Consider the following 20,378-nt stretch of genomic DNA (forward strand, 5'->3'; position numbering starts at 1 on the left):
TGCCTGTGTTGGCAGGCATAGGGAACATCTGGCTGCTTACATCTCTTGGTCTCTATAGAGTAGTGGGAGAACTGAGACCCACTGAGGAGGTCTCTCTCTCTCTCTCTCTCTCTCTCTCTCTCTCTCTCTCTCTCTTGGTTCTTTTTTTTTCTGGGGGTGGGGACCGAACCCAGGGCCTTGCCCAGGGCCTTGCACTTCCTAGGCAAGTGCTAAATCCCCAAACCCCTGAGGAGGTCTCTTAAGCAAAGACCAAACTCCTTGCAGTTACACTGGGTTCCAGGCTTGTTCTCCTGTTTAGGCCTCACTGTGGTCTATGTACACTCAATGCATTCTCCCCATGCAGGTTCCCATGGACTGAACTCAGAAAGCTGGGTTTAGGAGAAAGATGTCTGGTTAAATAGTCCACCAGGTTCACATTGTGTCAATGTGATTTAATCTAAGGACAAAGAAGTGGAGTTTCTCTGATGGCTTTCTTCTAAACCCTTGAAAGGATCACTGGGGTTTGACCTCAGTACTTCATACTTCTTGCTGGTTCAGCAACACTCAGGGAAGCTTGAGATTTCCATAGGCACAGTATTAGGCTAGATATACTGAGTAGATGATACTAAGTTGTTCAGATGGTCAAACCTGTTTGCATGGGTTCTTAATGTGCACCTAAGGAAAGAGAGATTAATGTCCTGAGAATAGGAAGATCATTTCCAGTTCTTTTCTATCATTCCAGACTGAAAGACCGGTAGGGAGAGAATGGTAAATAATCAAGAATTCACAGATGATGCTTTGAATGAAGTGTGGGTTTCTATGCTGGTTTTAGAGAGGGTCTCAAGTATCACAGGTTGCCCTCTCCCTGGCTGGCCAGGTTCACTTTGAGCTCAGATGAACCTCCTTCCACTTTCCAATAGATAGGCTTACAAGAGTAGCCTCCAAGGACTGTGAGGACAGCATTAGCCTTTGACAGTTGAGGTGTGTAACCCACAACTATAGTTTTAGCCACCTTTTTCCATGTCTACCAGCTATTTCAGATTGTTGCTGTTCTATGCCTGACAATCAAGGACACAGAAAAATACCCTGATAGAGAGCAAGGACATGGTGATCACATCCTTTCCTCTTCTGTATGTTCTGTTGAGGTTTGTTAAAATTCCAATATTGCAAAAAGCTTTATATAGGGCCCATCACATTAAGGGTCACTATGCACTGTTCTATCTAAAATGGCCTAATCAGAACTGACTACCATATAACACTTCCTGTAATCCTCATATGAGAAGCTTGAGCTTTTTGTTTTGACTTTTTCTTTTTCTTTCTTATTTTTTGCTATAGAAGTTGAGAGAAAGATAGTTAGGGCCATGAATTTGCACCCAAAATTTGAACTATGGATGTGATCAATCAGTGTTAATGTATGAATTCTATACAGTATTCATTTTTTAATAAGATAGATGCTTTTGTGTTTGGTAGGGTGGCCATTTCCCAGTGTACAGGTGCTGGGACATTGCTCTATCCACTTAATGATGTTTATAGCTTCATTTTAGACGTTTATGTGCACCCCCTATATCTCTTGACTATTTTATTTTTCTGACAGAAGCTCATGGTATATCTTACTCAGGCCTGTGAGCAGTGCTCCTTTGGCGACATTGGTGCAGAGAGGAGAACCCCACAAGCAGCATGAGGTTCCCTTCACTGATGGCTCCAATATTGCACTTTCCTCTGCCAACTGGTCTCCACACTGTTCCTAGCACCTTAAAGACGTCAACTCTTTCTCCTAAGGAATTTCTTGGCAATTGTCGATTGCTAAGCACATGACTTCATGAGTGTTCCCCTAACACACACCCATGTTGTAACCTACCATGCAGACTATTTATTGATGTGATTTAAAGCACCTGTACATAATGAGACAGGAGAACTTTTGACTGCATATTCAAGCTGGTATGAAATCTCAGGAAGTTTTAATGGCTAACATTGGTGAATGAGGACAATTTGAGTTAGGATGAGACATTTTGGGGCAAGATATGGAAGGAAACATTCATTTAGATGCATAGGAATTACTAAGGTTTTTATAATCAAGCCTTGAGGAAAATTTGGCTTTGGAAGCAGGAGATGCTCAGTGACTCTGCCCCAGGAAAGTCTCCTGGAAAGGGCACCTCTGCTTATGCTCAGTACAGGGAGAACATTAGCTGGGAGGCAAAGTCTGCTCCCCATGACATCAGCTGTCCCTTCTATGACACTCTATTGTCTTCTAGAGAGTTCTTGGCATCCTCTGTGATGTCACCAGTGTTGTAGTGACAACCAGTGCCCTAGTTTCTCTCAGTCTGAGTCTGGCAGTTACAAGCTAAGACATGTTTTCCCATCTTCGCAAGCGTTTTGGGAGGGGGAACGTCGATTGTGGAGAGACAAGAGTGAAGGAGTCTAGCCTTTCGTCTCAAAGTAATGATGGACAAAGACAGCACTTCTGGGGAATGTGGAGTAAGTTCTGGGCAGTGTATTTTGAGCTTCCTGCCAGGGTGGCTGCAGGCTTAAGCTGACCTTTCTAGCAATGGGCCATAACAACTGGAGCATCTGAAAAGGAATTGAATTTTCATGAATATCACAATTCCTTAAAGTCAAGGATTTCAGAACTTTAGTTTCCCCATCCCCACAGGGAGGATATGGTAAGGCAAATGCTAGTATAGTGTGAATTTCTGGCCTTTACTTTTAGAGTTCATTTGTTATGTTACATTGATATGATAATACCATCAGGAGTCATGGAGGGTCCACCTTTTCTGAGTTTAGACAGGGCAGTAATGTATTTAACTATCACTGCTTCTTTAAATACAGTGGATATCTGTCAGTAGGAACAGGGAGAGAATTGTGCTGCAGGCAATAACCTTATGTCCTTAGACCTCCTCTGATTTCTTCTAACTGGCAGGGTCATCGTTAGCTTTGTACTCTAACCTATTGGTACTTCTGGGGCATTTGCTATTTCAAATAGGGGAACAGATAAGTCTGTTGACTATATCCTCCCCAGAAATGCATTTTACATCCAAAGTTGTTGGCCTAGAGTATCAGGGTAGGACATCTGAGTGTCTCCAATCACTCAAGTTTTGTGGATGGTGAATTTATCATCTGAGTTCTGAAACCACAGGGGTGAAGGTCGTGAAACCAAGCTGGACCCTGTTCAGCTGATAATAATCCTGGAGAAACCATCTCCGTGGTACATGTAAGCACGTGATATCCAGCATAGGGAACACCTGGCTGCTTATGTCTCTTGGTCTCTATAGAGTAGTGGGAGAACTGAGACCACTGAGGAGGCCTCTTAAGCATAGACCAATCGCCTAGCAGTGACACTGGGTTCCAGGCTTGTTCTCCTGTTTGGCCCCACGGTGGTCTATGTACCCTCTATGCATTCTCCCCATGCAGGTTCACTTGTGTTCTTCTACCTACAGATGCTGGGAGAGAATCATCATTCCCTGGAACTTCCCTAAGCAAGAATCAGGCGAAGAAGGAAAAGGAGAGGCTGATTAAAGAGCTGCAGCTCATTACCGAGGAGAGAAATGACCTGAGAGATCGCCTGAGGTTTCTGACAGAGAGATCCACTAAAAATAGGTATGAACCGCTCCAAATGCTCTTGTTTCATTCCTGGGTCTGCAAGGTCACCTTCATCCTCTACTATTAAGGTTTTGGGTTCTAGAAAGCTGTGCCTCCCTAACCACCCTGTGCTAAACCTCACCTCCCATATAGAGGAGATTCAGAACTTGACCCTTCCTGGGGAGCAAGATGGACAATGGACTCATCTGCTTCCATTTATTGAAAAGCAGAACTTGTGGTCTGAATGAAGAATTCAGGGATAAAGTCAGGGAGAGTGAGTGCCCAGTGTGCATTTGGAAAGCACTTGACAGCTGGTGGCTGTGCAAGATTGTATTTGCAGTGAGTTTATGGTGAGTCTATGTACTTGCTAGGCAGGGGACTGAGTGCTGGAAGATCCAGGCAGCAGCCTGAGGGGCCTGGTCCCAAACTGTTCATCTCAATGCTTGACTAGAAGTTCTCAGGCTCAGGCCTGTTTGTTATTGTCTGTGCGTCTTGCACTCTGGACAGCAATGGTGCATGCATTTCTCCTGGTTCTCACAGTGCTCTCTGTTTCCATATTTCTCTTTCTCTTTCTCTATCTCTGACTCTGTTTAAAATTCTCTATATTGTGGGTATGTCTCAGTTTGTGACTCTGTGTCTGTAACATCCAAATGCATATGGACAACTTTTATATGTTTATATTTCCCTCCAAACTTGGAATCTAGTGGTCTATGTCTTGGCCTGAGTATTTACCTGTAACACTTTCATGGTGATGTGAATGCTGGGAGCCCCACTGTCAACGGCACAGTTCTTTGCCTATGTGGCCACGTTTGTCTGTTTATTTGTATTCGTTGTGCAGATTATAATTTTGCGTTGATATATGGTCTTTTATTAAAACAGGATAAAAGAAATCACAGGTTTCTGGGTGTGTTGGGGTGGGGGAGCATGGAGACGTGTGGCCTAGGCTCTTGATAGCTTAACTGGCTTGACTGCAGATTTCCTCTTGTTTGAACAAAGGGAGCCAGGGAACCCTCCATCTGGACGAACAAAAACACGTTTCTGAAGCTGAAGAACATCCCAATATGTAGAATTCAGAAGGTGTCCTTCCAGGACTGGGGTAATACAGGACACACAATGAGCTCATATATTCCTAAATTCTGATGTTCGTTGTATTCTATCATTTGGGGCCAGGCCACACTTCAGGCCAAATCCATATTATGAAGACCTGGAGAGAATAGAGGAGGAGGTCATGTCAATTCTGCACAACTTAGAGATGGAGAACACTGAGATCCATGAGACCAACCATAAGCTGAAGAAGGAGATGACCTTCTCTAGGTAAGTCCTGGTCAGAAAGGCTATCACTTGTGGAATGGCCATTTCTGATTTCTTTGTTCTGGATTGGACGGTCTTCAGCTCTGGTTCTATCTCTTGTGCTGTTTACACATCAGTGTGCCAGGGTCAATAGGACTCAGTTTTCAGTTCCACAAAAGACTGTTACTCCTCCCAGGATTGTCTACGAATATTCAGAAGGCTCCAGATAGAACAGTACTGATTGAAGTCAGCAGAAGGTTATTAGGCTGACCTGGACCTCTGGGGTCATACCAGGTTTTAAAACACTCAGTGGGTGGACCAAATGGTTAGCATGACCTTCTCTTGGTTCTACTGACCTCCTTTGAGGGTGTTGGCCCACTACTAATTGATGTTGCCCCCATGCATTGGGCTTTCATGGATAGATGTAGATCCGTGTTCTTTTTGAGAGATGTGGACACTAATTGGTGCTCGGGCCAAACAAACAATTTATTCTTCCCAGAATTAACTCTTTGTGGTTTGTGCAGCAGCCTTATATGTATCAAGATGTATTTTATTAAGTCTGCATGGGTATCTGGGACCTGGTAGAGTTAGTGGCACTCGGGAGTGGGAATGGGAGCAAGGGGCAGCATGATCTTACTATGCAGACTGTATTTCCAGAAACCTGCTCAGCCAGCTCCTGATGGAGAACACATGTAGGAAGAAGTTGGTCCCACGGAAGCAGGGGAGCAGGGAGGGACATCTTGAGTGTGCACTGAACCAGAAATATTTGGTTGACTTCAACAAGAAAGATAAAGACCAGCAACGTCCAGACCCAGCATCATCTGGTAGGGACGAGCAGCTGTGTTAGCTTAACAATATCTGATAAAATTTGCCAATTTGATACATCTTTGCTTCTCTTACCACCTTTCTAATTTACACTCACAACCAGCCAACCACCTCATGTAATGGCATTGTTCATTGCTCTGCCTATGCACAAGTATTCTGGGAAGCCAACCACTTTTCAGAAACTGAATTATTTTGCAAGTATATATTGCTGCTCTTTTTGAAGCTGCAGTATAGAAATGGTGACAGATGAATAACATACCTCATTATTGCATATCCATGTGATAGATTGGATCCTATGCAGAGTTTTGAACAAGTTCTTGTTTCCTTGCCAAATGACACTCTCTGGTCATGTGACTTCTTGTGTAGGAAGCACCTTTCTGGGATAAGAACCAAGTGCAAATGTCAAATTAGTTCTTGTCATTGGTTTTAACCTTGGTGACATATGGACGTCTCCTTCTTCCTACAACCCAATGAGGTCTCTTCCCATTGCCCTGTTCTTGGTTTGCACTGGTATAAGTCTGGGTCCCATATTGTCAGCCCACATTACTGTGAGGCTTGCTGGAGATTTTGCCCTTCCTGCAGTTAGCAACAATGATTCAGTTAAAAGGTCCATGTCGACTGTCCAATAGAACTGAGGTGGTAGAAGGCAGCATTCTGACAGCTGGCTTGCATTTCCTCACCAAATCACTATCTCAAAAACTTCCTTCTTCTCCCAGGTCTAAGAAAGTGCAAGAGAGCTGGAATTGGACACACACCAGTAAGAGAGCTTCCTGAAGAATAAGTTGCTTTCTCAGGAGTCCCTGATGACAAACATCCTGAATGGTAACAACATTTTTTGGATGAGAATTCTTCCTCAGAGTTAATTTGTCATTTCTTAGAGACCCTAAATTTATATACCACTAAGCCAGCCTGACTGATTGAGATCTTACTCACTTTCTTCTTCAGAAATCACCACTTAAGAGACACCTTGGGGGACCGCCTTTCATTTCTGTGCTAGAGGAGAAACAGCAATACATCTGTGCTTCTACATGTTCGTTAAGAATCTGCTTTTAGAAATATTTTTGTTATGATTTTAATTGAAATTTTCTTTTTGTTGTTTCATATTTATATGTTCCTGTTACTATTTTTCACTTTCAAATATTTTTAAATATTTTTATTCATTTTAATCCTTTTGTGTTATAAAATGTATTTGTTATGAATAAAAATTGAAGTCTATCTCTTGACTCTTAAGACCATCATTCTTACTCAAGGGTTCTGTCCCCTCCTGTGTACTTAGAACTGACAGATAGAGATGGATCTCTGCATGTTCCATGGATCCTGGGCTTATAAGTGAATTCAAATTCACCAAGGGGTACCCAGTGTGACAGTGTCTTTTGTGTGGATAATGTGGCTGTTTCTCTGACACACACTTTATGATGTAATCACTGACATGCTTTACCCAATTGTTAGGGTCCATGTGGTTCTTCTGAGAGAGCAGCAGATGCTCTACCCTGTGAGTTATCACCACAGCTCCTGCAGGTGGCTTTTGTTATTCCACAGGAGGTGCTGTATTAGGTAGATAGGATCACCTCCAATTAAATAGAGAGATCTCAGGAGATGTGTGATCACAGGAAACTTACTGAGCTCTGCGTGCTCAACGTGTTAGGTTGCCAGGCATCCCTACAGGGCTCTGGTGTTCCCACTCCTCATTGTGGGTCAGGATCATCCTCCAGCATCACTTAGTGTCCATATTAGAGCAGATCTTTCACCTATTATCAGTGATGACCATATGTATTATGTACATCTGATAAAATACAGAATAGAAACTAGCTTCCTGTAGGCCAGATTGGCATAATCAGTTTTTTGAAAATTATTTTAATCTAAGCAGTTTAGGGAGGAACCTCAAGGGCATCCATAGTGAATGCAGCCTACAGCTGTGAACACAGGTTTCTTTTGGAAAGCAGGCCTGTGAAGCCCAGAACCTAGGTGGGACAGTTCAAGCTACCCTTTTTCCATGGCCAATCTGGGATCATATTGAGAATGTATTTTTTCCAGGTGACTGATTCCAATTTATGGAATTGATCTAACTTACTGAGAGTGGAGGTGAGTCAGAGAGTTAAAGTACACAAGGACCAATCCAGAATGTCCACAAAAGCTTGCTGTCATACCAGGGCTTTTAAAAGCTCAGCAGCTAGAGAAGCAATGTAGTATTTGGTTATTCTCATGCTTAGGACTAGTCATTCATCATAAGCTGAACATGACACAAAAAAGAGTCATCTGTGTCACAATAGAAACTAGTTCTAACTAGATTCACCCCACACTATCACATCACTACCGTATTTGAGGTTCTCAGTTACTATCTAAGAACCTGGAAGAGGCCTGGGTCTTGCTACACAAACTCATAATTTATGTCTTCATGACACTGTGTGCTTTGTTCTGTTAATGCTACCATTGGCATACAATTTGGATACTTTGTGCTGACATCTGTGACCTGAGACAATAGTTCATGTCATCCTAACCTGCATAAACTGTCCTAAGAGTACAGTGTTTTATGAGGTGCCTTCTTCTCCTATTAGATAGCAAAACAGTTCCAGTTTTCAGTCAAGTCTGTCAGCCATTGTCCAGTGCCTGTCTTGAGATGTCCACCTTTTCAGCTGAGAGTCTTCATCCTGGCTGCTCTGTAATTCTGTAGAAGATTAATAGGTTCCAGCCCTAGGATTTGATTCAGTGTGACTGCACTTGCCGAACATGCTCAAAGCCCTGTGTTCCACCCTAGCCCTCTGTGCTTTAGAGAAAGAAAATAAAGAACCACATTGCACTTGAAGTTTCTCCTCCAACAAAAGGAGAGCCTGCATAGGGCCTTTAAGTAACTCTAAGCCCCAGCTTCCCCACAACTCCCTCCATCAATTCCATTATTGGTGTGTTTTCATTACTACTCACTTTCTTCTTTGTGTGCAAAGAATGTGCACCAGTCAGTAAAGTGTGTGTGTGTGTGTGTGTGTGTGTGTGTGTGTGTGTAGTCCCTAACGAAAACTGTCAAGGTACATGCAGACATATGCTAATACTGTCCCATGGCACCTTGCAGGGAACACTGAAATGGTGGCCTGCTTTAATACAGCCTAAAACATGCTATGCATTGTTTTCAGTAAGGGTTTCACGTCATCACCACTACAGAGAGCAGGAAAAGCTTCAGTAGATATATGTTGCTCTTACCAAGATGAGGCCAAACCAGATCCCATAGACTGTCAGGTAGGATTTTATGGCAGGAAATTAATTTAGGGCTCAAATCAAATCTGGCAATTACAAACAAAGTGAAAAACACAAAGAGTCAAGGCAACCAAGACCTGTGGTTTGGGTTTTTTTTGTTTTTTTTGTTTTTGTTTGTTTTGTTGTTTGTTTCTTTTTTTGTATTTTTGTTGAGAAGATCCACCACATAGTCAACTCCTCCACAAACAAACTGCACACCATAGACAATACTTAAGTTGACACAATTAGAAATGGAAAGAGGGATCTAACAATAGACAATGAACAAATTCAACAAACATTAGGTCTTATCTCAGAGGCCTTTACTCAAGAAAACTGAAAATCTATTTGATATTGGTATTTTCTAGACAGATAACAATTACCAACATAAACACAGATCTGGGAAGGTACATGGATAATTCTCAGAAGAAAATAGATACAGTCAGTATAGTTTGCCCCTCCAAAAATTAAAAAGTGAAATCTCAGGCCATATGGCTTTAACGCAGAATCCTATCAGACTTTTAATGAAGACCTAATAACAATAGTGCTTCAATTATTCCACTATATTGAAAGAGAAGGAACAATGTGAAACTCCTTCTCTGAGGCCATAATCAACCTGGTGTCTAAACCACACAAGGAGCTCCCTACAGAGAGTGTAAGCCAGCCAGGGGGCCAGGGTGAGTGCTCATGGTGGGAGAGACTAGCAGAGGTGCTGTGGCCTTGGTGTGCACAGGCTTAGGGCTGGGGCAGGGTGCGTGGTGAGTGTCTGTGTCCACTTGAGCTGGGTCCCAGTGGGTGCCCAGGGAGGTCACAGGCCAGTTGTGCATCTTCTACCTGTCTGCGGGTCTTCTGGCCCAGCCAAGCACAGCCTTTAACCTGGACATCCACAAGGACAATGACATCAGGAAATCGGGGAATCCCCTGAGCCTCTCTGGCTCTGCACTTGCAGTTGCAGTCAGAGGAAAGCAGCTGTGAATTCCCCAACTCTTCCCAACCTCTCAGGTCTCCATGCTTTCCCACTCCAGAGAGGAGGAGGGCAGGGCGAGCTCTGCTGCTGCGTGTTCCATGCACCCAAAGCCTATCTTGTGGCTGGAGGTCACTGCTTGCCCCTGCCCCTGCCCCTGACCATGAACTTGCCCCTCCCCTTACTCCTGACCCTGCCTCTGCCCTAGGCACCTAGGGGAAGTGAGGAGAGCCTAAGGGACAGACTCCAGGCCAGGACCCCCAGAGACTTGTGTCTTCCTTTTCCTAGAAGTGTTATCCTCAATTCTCCACACTGGGTTTCTTTGCAGGAAACTGGCAGGTGCAGGGCTTTGCTGAGCCTGGGATAGTGGTGGGACTTATGATTGAGGGAAGTCTTTCAGGGAGATGGAGGCCTTTCTCAAACTCTCTGAAATCAGGTACCTTCCCTGATTTGAGCGCCCTCGGGAAGTTGGGAAGCCACTTTTCCCTGTCCTGTGTGACTTTCCCTGCATAGTGAGCTCTCCTGCAGGAGATACTTTCACATGCTTCTTTAAAAGCACCTGTTCCTCAGATCTAGCTCAGCTGTGAAAACAGGCTTCTTCAAGTCAGGGTGAGAGCAGCCCCTCCCAGCTCAGAGCTACAACTCCATAGGATCCTCCAGTCACAATGCTGGGTGGGTCCCATGGAGGAGTTAGAGCAAAGTGCCCCTTCTGAGAGTTGACTTCTGAGAAGAACAGACCTGAGAGAACAAAGTGCATCCCAGGGAAGAAAAGAGGCCTGAATGATTTTAAATTGGAGAAAAACCCCATATCCACCATCTAACAACCTTAGGTTTTGTGCATGTGTGGACTTCAGAACCTTAAGGTCAGATTTTCTGATAACAGCTGCTAGGTGAAGCTGAAGTCTGCAGTGGGTGGGATTGTCCCAGGCAGGGAGGGGATCTGACTCTGCAGGCCTGGCCAGCTTCTTCATTCTCCTGAAACTAAGTGTTGGTCAGCTGTAAATCTGAATGAGAGTTGGTTTTTGTCAACAAAAAGGATGACATTTCAAGTCTCACACACTATGTGAGACACACATTTACCCACGGGGGATTTGAACTCACTTCTATAGAAGTGACTGGGAGCCAACAGAGGAAAACATTCTCCCCTTTAGCATTCTGTCTGTATCAGAGACGACAGGGACTGACTTCCTGGACAGACATGGCCAAGCAGACACACCGTGTAATAGGGGAAAACTGAGGTAAGAAATGTCCTGGGGACAGTGATTTCAGATTGTGCCTTTAGCCAGGAATCTCTGTTGCCATTAAGGCAAGTGGCCTTGGGCCTCCTAACTTGTCACTACGTCAGGGTGTCTCTGCTCTCACACCTGCATCAGGATCTTCTTAGATGAAGGCCTCTCTTTAAAAAAAAAAATAAAAGTGTATATAATGCAATGTTTCTCAAACTCTGGGCCATGACCACTCACAAAGATTGTATATCAGATACCTTGCATATTATGACTTATAAGAGTAGCAATATTAGTTATGAAGTAGTAATGAAATAATTTCATGGTGGGAGTCATCACAGCATGAAGCGCTGTATTACAGGTGTGCAGCACTAGGAGTGTTGAGAACCACTGCCATAGAAGCTGACACATGGGAGCAGACCAGAAAATATTCCTCCATTCACATAACAATTAAAACCCTAAATGCACAGATCAAAGAAAGAATATTAAAAGGGGTAAGGTATAAATATGCAGTAACAAATGAATTCAGACCTATCTGAATTACACCAGACTTCTCAACAGAGACTCCAAAAGCCAGGAAATCCTGGACAGATGTAATGCAGACCCAGGATCCTATACCCAGCATAATTCTCAATCATCATGAATGGAGAAACCAAGATATTTCATGAGAAATCCAAATTTAAACAATATTTTTCTCTAAGACACCCTAACAGATGATAATAGGAGGAAACTCAAAGACAATGAGCTAAACTATACCCCCAAAAAGCAAGAAATTAATCACCTCGAAATAATTTCAAAAAGAAAAAAAGACAAGCACACAAACATAATTTCACCCACAATCAGAAAAAGAAGAGAAAGCAGCAATCATTGGTCTTTAATATTTAATCAGACCCTCTCTCACCAATCCCCCAGCTCCTAGGGACCACTTTTGCCAGCCAAAGTGTATACAAGAATGGGTCTATGGTTCTAGGTCACTGTGTAGAAGAGGATTGATTGACTTCCCTGGCATTAATGCAGTGGTAGGCCCTTGGCTCTGGTGAGACCTGTTGCCCACCAAATAGGGATCCTAGAGTTGTCAGGTGGGAATGGGTATGTGTGGCCAGGGAGCACTGTCATTTAGGCAAAGCTGAGCAGAAATGGGAAGTGAGGCTTGATGAGGGGATACTGGAAAGAGGGCCACAGTTAAAATATAAGTAAATAAAATAACAAATTAATAAAATAGCCAAAAATAAAATAAATAGTAAAAAGGTAAAACAAAAATTAAACCAAAACAAAACAAAAGAATCCCCTGTAGTGTATTGGCCTAATTCTGCTTGTATTTTAATTCTAATTTGGAGAACTCAAGACTGGCTAACCCCCCAAAACTGACCCTGCTCCCAGTTAACTGTGATTATAAAGAAGCCACCAGCCAACAGCTGCACAGCAGAGAGATGGGGGAGGGGAGCTTTGAGGGCTTTGCTAGAGAGGATCATGAGGAGGGAAGAAGGAAGAAGAAGCTGCCAGAGAATAAAGGAAGAACTTGTGTGATGGAGAGGGGAGAGGAAGAGGACAGCAGCCATGGTTAAGGGAGAGGAGAGCCTGGTCCTGAGGGCTGTCCAAGGGGAACAAAGAGCAGCCAAGATGCGACACAGTCAGTAAGAGTTGAGCGTTATTGTTTGGAAAGTAGATCTGATACCATGGAGGGCAGCAGCTGCCCAGCTACTGTACTGACTAATGCACACTAAAAATAAATTTAACAAAATATAACCAGTAAGACAGCTCTCTAGAGGATCCTAAAAGGAATACTTTAGTTTGAGGGAAGGATAAAATACCAGAGAACACAGGAGATAAATTAACAAAAGTAGGACAGTTAATCAAAGAAGGTTGTGAAAACCAGAAAAATTAACAAAATGACAAAATTTAATACAAGGTTTAGATAATAATTACATATCACTAAACTCTGTATCTAGGATGGTGGGGCATGAATTCTGCCATGGAATGAACTCAGAAAGGTGGGGTTGGGAGAAACATGTCTGGTTAAATAGTCCACCAGGTTCACATTGTGTCAATGTGATTTAATCTAAGGACAAAGAAGTGGAGCATCTCTCAGGGCTTTCTTCTAATCCCTTGTAAGGATCACTTGGGTGTGGCCTCAGTACTTCATAATTCTTGCTAGGTCGGCGAAACTCAAGGAAGCTTGAGATTGTCATAGCACAGTATTAGGCTAGATATACTGAGTAGATGATACTAAGTTGTTCAGATGGTGATACCCGTTTGCATGTGTTCTTAATGTGGACCTAAGGAAAGAGAGATCAAGGTCATTAGAATTGAAAATCATTCCCAGTCCTTTTCTACCATGCCAGACTGAAAGGCTGGTAGGGAGAAAGTGGTAAATTATAAAGAATTAATAGATGATGCTTTGAATGAAGGGTTGGTTTTTGTGCTGGTTTTTGAGAGGGTCTCAAGTATCACATGTTGCCCTCTCCCTGGCTGGCCAGGTTCACTTTGAACTCAGATAAACCTGCTTCCACATCCCAATAGATAGTCTTACAAGAGGGGCCTTTGAGATCTCTGAGGACAGCATTAGCCTTTGACAGTTGAGGTGTGTAACCCACAACTATAGTTTTCGCCACGTTTTTCCATGTCCACCACCTATTTCAGATTGTTGCTGTTCTATGCCTGACAATCAAGAACACAGAAAAATAACCTGATACAGAGCAAGGACATGGTGATCACATCCTTTCCTGTTTTCTATGTTCTAGATGAGTTTCGTTAAAATTCCAATATTGCAGAAAGCTTTATATAGGACCCAACATATTAAGGGTCACTATGCACTGTTCTATCTAAAATGGCCTAATCAGAACTGACTACCAGACAACACTTCCTGCGAACTTCCTATGAGAAGCTTAAGTTTTTTGTGTTTTTCTCTTTTTCTTTTCTTTTCTTTTCTTTCTTTCTTTCTTTCTTTCTTTCTTTCTTTCTTTCTTTCGCTTTATAAGTTTAGAGGAATGTATTTTGGGCAACCGTTCTGCCCCTAATATCTTAGCTATGGATGTGATCAATCAGTGTTAGTGTATGCATTCAATAAAATGTCCATTTTTGACTAAGGTAGATGCTTCTGTGTTTTCTGGGGTGACCCACTGTCAATGTCTAGTGAATTGAGGGCCCTGGGTATGGTCGCATATCACCAGGACACAGGGGGCACAGAGCAAAGGCAGAAGAAACTGCACGCAGTTGTAAGCTTTATTAGTCCTTATAATGCTAGGAATATGCAGTAATACAATTTTCATTTTGTCAAGATACCATAAGATCATTATTCCCAGGATACCAGGAACAACTAAGGGAAGACTAAACAAAGAAATATGAATAAACAAAAGCTTCTTCTCAAAATATTCATATAACAAATCATCTCTCTTATTATAATCAAAATATACTCACCATTACCAAGAGAGCGTTAGAACTGCTTCCACAGAAACGGGACACAGCAGAACATAGTTTAAGGCCAAGTGACAGAAACATTTTATTCTCCAGGTTGGCATTCCAGCTCCTACTTGAATCTGTCACCAGGCCTTTCTTGACCCTGCCTGGGAGCTGCATCTCTATGTCTTAACAATTCCTTCTTTTTTCTTTTGTTTTAAAAGAAACACTATCCATGACATAGCTACATGTCCTGGTAGGGGTTTAGTCATGTAAAAATAAAGCAACATAATATACAATGTACATAAGATTATACCAAAACTAGCTCCTCCCAAGCTATGGAAAATCGTTTGAAGCCAAGCCTTGGGATCTAATCCTGTCAATTGATCAGCCAATAATTTAGATATTTCCATAGGGGTAGTATCTTCTAGCTGTTTACCAAAAGACAGCATCGTATCTTATTTCATCGAGCATCATATTTCAAGGCATTAATTACTTTTGTAGCACTTTCATCACCTTCTAAATAGGCTTGAATTAACTTCCAATCATGTTCTGTATCATTATCCATATATTTATTAACACAAAAGTAGTAGGATTTCAATCATATCTTAAATCCTCATATTTTTCCAAAGATAACATCTTTCGACCCAACCATTCTACTGTTTGTTTTGAAATACCTACTTGATGTTGAAGTCTAATATCAATTTTAGTTTGCACTATCCATAACTCATGCGAATCTTTATGCCAGTCTTCAACAAAATGCTTTATCTCAATAGGTGTTTTTAATGCTATGCTGGAAACCGCTGTAAAAGTAGAAACAGAAATAAGGCTAACTATAGTTGCAACAATGACTCCAAGAATTCTTTTACTTCTCTTCAGCAGAGTATTAAAAAAAACCAATAATGACATGATTAAGGGGATCTTGAGACCAATGACATCCCAAATTAACAGGTATCAAGACAAATATTTTTGCTGCATATAATAATAGAATCTTGATTCATACTAAACTGAACAGATGAATTAATACATGAATACAAATGACAGCTAATATAAGCAAATCCATTATTAAAATTAAATATACATATTAAAAATAAATATGGCATAGTGTTAAGCTTTTCTTTCTTAAACATCGTAAAATTATACTGAGAGGCAGATTGAGCAGGCCAAGAAAAGCTTCCATTAGCAAGCACACCTTCTTTTAATGCAGTGACAGTCTTCCACAAATGAGCTTGAAACTCAGTAGGATCTTCCACAGAGGCCAGTCGGTTATCAGCAATGCCTCCATCTCCACATTCCATCAGCAAGCATCCATTAAGGCTTTCATTCTCCTCTCAGTTCATCCTGGTAACATTTGACAAATCACAAGTGGTAACATTCCATTCTGAACATGTATTAATGATTGGCCATAAGGACCCCAATTTATTCATTTATCTTCAATAATTTTTCCAAACATGCCAGGGCAATATTTCCAAATCCATGGGAGATATTTTAAGCCTACATAAGTAAACCGAGCACAAATAGGATATACTGGCTGGCTAACAAATGTAATGTTATTCCAATTTTGGTTATAGACAAAGCTGTCAATCCTGGAGCTTGTAACAATTATTCCTGGTAATCGCCAATTTTAATAACCCATTTGTAGGCCTGGTCTCTTTCCTAAACACAAAGGCATCTTTAAACAAGCATAAGGAAAATTATACAGAGCTCCATCATATCTATTCAAAAAGTCAAATTATTCCAAAGAGATGATAAAATACTTGGGGTGGTGTATAAAACCACATCTGTTTCCCCGCCAAGTAGCAGGTTCAAATAAAGGTGGATAATCAATATAAGCCTGATAACTCGCATTGGCTGCAGCAGAAGAAACCGTGAGTAAAGCACACACTGCTAAGAATAAATGCTCAGCAGTAAAGGGCTTTCCTGAAGGAGACAACATTTTTTCCTTTCAGTGCTTAATCGCTTCACCTGACCCCACACAGGTAATGGAGTTGTCACTGCAAGGATCCTTATCCATTGTCATTTCTTGACATTAAGAGAAGCCAGGGCCTCAGTAATGGAGGACACCTCCTTCGTCTCGGGAGAATATCCATCAGGAGAAAATGTAGCTGGTTTAACTGGATTCCTTTGAGGGTAGGGTGCGGTTCTTATCATTCTGGGCTTGGATCCATCTCCCGGGTAACCAGAATTGTCTCCCATCCTGTAATGAGACAAAACCCTCTCCCCTATATACAATGATGTCCCTTCCTGCCATTCAGCATCTCCGACAATTTTATCCATACTGTCTGTTCCATGCCTTCTGGGGGAAGTTCAACAAAGTGTCTATCGGCTCTTGATATAACTTCACCTTGTGGTAAATTAAGAAAATTAATAACATATAATGCTTGTGCCAATATTACTCTGGGACTGGTCTGCAAACTCCATTCAGGCTGCATAAGGTCATCTCTTTTCCTCCTTTTTGATTTTATAATTTGTCATTTCAGGGTATGGTGAACCCTTTCAACAAAAGCTTGTCCTGGTGAATTGTGTTCTATATGAGTAATATGTACAATATGATATCGTTGACAAAATTGTTTAAATTGATAAGAAATATATGGTGGTCCATTATCAGTTTTAATTTTAGAGGACAGTCCCATAACAGCAGAAGTTTCCAATAGATGCTGTATAACATGAGCAGTGTATACTCCTATTAATGGTGGAGCCAATACAAATTTTGAAACATTATCTATGCTTACATGTATATATGAAAGGCGACCAAACTCAGAAATATGGGTTCCATCCATCTGCCACGATGTATTAGGTTGCATTCTTCTGGGATTAATTTCAGATGCAATACATTTTATAAGTGAAGGCTCACAAATACCACAATTAGCAATAATTTGTTTGGCTTCAGAATAGGGAATCTTACATTTAATATGGAAATATCCAATATTGGCATAATTATGCCTGTTTTCTTCTGGGGTAGCAAATTCCACTAATTGATCTACCATATGATTGCCAAGTGTTAAATTGCCAAGTGGCAATTTTGAATGTAATCTAATATGTGCAATGAATATTCTAGAGTTTCATAATAACAATAGTCCTTTAATATGTGAGCATAACATTTAATATCGGCTTAGATGTAGAAACAACAGCAGTCGCAATATTCTGTACTACTCCTACAACATAAGCTGACTCAGCTATAATACTTTTACATCATGAGTAAAATCCTGGAATACATTAATTACCGCTAATAATTCATTTTGTTGTACTGACCCAAAAGAAGATTCTTGTACCCAAAATATATCTTTGTTCCAATAAGCCATCTTGGTCTTAGAGCCATCTAAACACAGCAACAGCAGATGGTAATGGATCAACAGAAATTAGTGCATTTATCAAGTTCATGAAGTTTATAGTTGGGGAACTTGTTAAGATTAAGAAACCTCATAACATACAGAACATAACACGGTATGTGACCAGCACCTCACAGTTCAATATCAGGTTTTTTTGTTTTTCTTAGTTTGTTTCTTGGCATCCATGATGTGGAGGTGTATTACAGAACAATAGGAAAGAGCTGGCTGCTGTGTAACAAATTCGCTGCTATTAAGGTATGTAGGGGGGCAAGACCTCAGCAGTAGCCCTTAAGATGGGAAGGAGATGATGTGTTTGATAACTGAAAGGAGCTGCCTCAGCTGTGTTTCTCTGCCTGCTCAGTGCCCATTCAACACCACTCTGTCCCTGAAGAGGAACTCAAGGTCTGCCCCCTGCTGCCTGTGAGCCAGGAAGAGGCACAGAAAGGCAAGGCCACAGCGCTGGTTTCCAATTACTCAGTAATGCTGGATTTCCAACAATGTACTCCTATACACAAATACAGTGTGGTAAATTACAATAGATACTAATCATTTCTTACATAGGGCAGCAGTTGATTGACTACAACTAATTCTATTCAAAAAAAAGAAACCTGGCTCTTGTGGAAATATACAAAGAAATATCTACGATAGTGGGGAATGAATTCTGCCATGGACTGAACTCAGAAAGGTGGGGTTGGGAGAAAGATGCAAGGTTAAATAGCCCACCAGGTTCACATTGTGTCACTCAATTTAATCTAAGGACAAAGAAGTGCAGTATCTCTGATGATTTACTTCAAACCCCTTGAAAGGATCCCTGGATACTGGCCTCAGTACATCACACTTCTTGATGGGGCAACAACACACAAGGAAGCTTGAGATTGTCATAGGCACAGTATTATGCTACATATACAGAGTAGATAATACTAAGATGTTCAGATGGTGAAATCCATTTATATATACTCTTAATGTGGACCTAAGGAAAGAGAGATCAAGGTCCTCACAATAGAAAGATCAGTTCCATTTTTTTCTACCATTCCAAACTGAACGACTGGTAGGGAGAGAATGGTAGATAATCGAGAATTGGTGGATGATGCTTTGAATGAAGTGTGGGTTTCTGCACTGGTTTTAGACAGGGTCACAAATATCCCATGTTGCCCTCTCCCTGGCTGGCCAGGTTCACTTTGAGCTCAGATAAAACTCCTTCCACTTTCCAATAGATAGGCTTACAAGAGTGGCTTCCAAGAACTGTGAGGACAGCATTAGCCTTTGACAGTTGAGGTGTGTAACCACAACTATAGTTTTAGCCACGTTTTCCCATGTCTACCAGCTATTTCAGATTGTTGCTGTTCTATACCTGACAATCAAGGACACAGAAAAATAACCTGATAGAGAGCAAGGACATGGTGATCACATCCTTACCTCTTCTGTACGTTCTGGATGAGGTTTGTTAAAATTCCAATATTGCAAAAAGCTTTATATAGGGCCCATCAGATCAAGGGTCACTGTGCACTGTTCTATCTAAAATGTCTAATCAGAACTGACCACCAGATAACACTTCCTGCAGTCCTCATATGAGAAGCTTGGGATTTTGTTTTCACTTTTCCTTTTCTCTGTCTTTCTTCTTTTTTGCTATATAAGTTGAGAGAAAGATAGTTAGGGCAATGAATTTGCCCCCAAAATTTGAATTATGGATGTGATCAATCAATGTTAGTGTGTGCATTCTATAAAGTATTCATTTTTCACTATGATAGATGCTTTTGTGTTTGGTTTGGTGGCCATTTCCCAGTGTACAGGTGCTGGGACCTTGCTCTATCCACTTAATGATGTTTATAGCCTCATTTTAGACCTTTCTGTGCACCCCCTATATCTCTTGACTATTTTATTTTTCTGATAGAAGCTCATGGTATATCTTACTCAGGCCTGTGAGCAGTGCTCCTTTGGCGACATTGGTGCACAGAGGAGAACCCCACCACGAGCATGAGGTTCCCTTCACTGGTGGCTCCAATATTGCACTTTCCTCTGCCAACTGGTCTCCACACTTTTCCTAGCACCGTAAAGATTTCAACTCTTCTCCTAAGGAATATTCTGGCAAGTGTCGATTGCTAAGCACATGACTTCATGAGTGTTCCCCTAACACACACCCATGTTGTAACCTACCATGCAGACTACTTCTTGATGTGATTTAAAGCACCTGTACATAATGAGACAGGAGAAATTTTGACTGCATATTCAAGCTAGTATGAAATCTCAGGAAGTTTTAATGGCTAACATTGGTGAATGAGGACAATTTGAGTTAGGATGAGACATTTTGGGGCAAGATTTGACAGGAAACATTCATTTAGATGCATAGGAATTACTAAGGTTTTTTTATAATCAAGCCTTGAAGAAAATTTGGCTTTGGAAGCAGGAGATGCTCAGTGACTCTGCCCCAGGAAAGTCTCCTGGAAAGGGCACCTCAGCTTATGCTCAGTACAGGGAGAACATTAGCAGGGAGGCAAAGTCTGCTCCCCATGACATCTGCTGTCCCTTCTTGGACATTCTATTGTCTCCTAGAGAGTTCTGGCATCCTCTGTGATG

General features: G+C 41.6%; 1 protein-coding gene across 2 annotated transcripts; it reads left to right on the forward strand.

The window, feature by feature from the left end:
* The first annotated feature begins 2,288 nt into the window (after window positions 1-2,288).
* Window positions 2,289-6,885, forward strand: LOC134483261 (centrosomal protein of 135 kDa-like). Of its 2 annotated transcripts, XM_063278549.1 has the most exons (6): window positions 2,295-2,454; window positions 3,414-3,573; window positions 4,726-4,869; window positions 5,503-5,669; window positions 6,387-6,492; window positions 6,616-6,885. In XM_063278549.1, the coding sequence occupies exons 1-5, from the start codon at window positions 2,328-2,330 to the stop codon at window positions 6,449-6,451; spliced, it is 663 nt and encodes a 220-aa protein (XP_063134619.1). In that variant the 5' UTR covers window positions 2,295-2,327; the 3' UTR covers window positions 6,452-6,492; window positions 6,616-6,885. The 2 variants fall into 2 exon arrangements, with proteins under 2 accessions (XP_063134620.1, XP_063134619.1); XM_063278550.1 differs by lacking the exon at window positions 5,503-5,669 and having other exon boundaries at window positions 2,289-2,454.
* Window positions 6,886-20,378: the final 13,493 nt, after the last annotated feature.

The sequence above is a fragment of the Rattus norvegicus genome, chromosome 19, assembly GCF_036323735.1.
Source record: "Rattus norvegicus strain BN/NHsdMcwi chromosome 19, GRCr8, whole genome shotgun sequence".
NCBI lineage: Eukaryota > Metazoa > Chordata > Mammalia > Rodentia > Muridae > Rattus > Rattus norvegicus.

What these genes read in the sequence shown, in the direction of transcription:
- LOC134483261 (XM_063278549.1), top strand. Translation starts at nt 2,328, where the DNA reads ATGTTTTCCCATCTTCGCAAGCGTTTTGGGAGGGGGAACGTCGATTGT. An exon ending in GCACTTCTGGGGAATGTGGA is followed by an intron (nt 2,455 to 3,413) that starts GTAAGTTCTGGG and finishes TTCTACCTACAG; the next exon opens with ATGCTGGGAGAGAATCATCA. An exon ending in GAGAGATCCACTAAAAATAG is followed by an intron (nt 3,574 to 4,725) that starts GTATGAACCGCT and finishes ATTTGGGGCCAG; the next exon opens with GCCACACTTCAGGCCAAATC.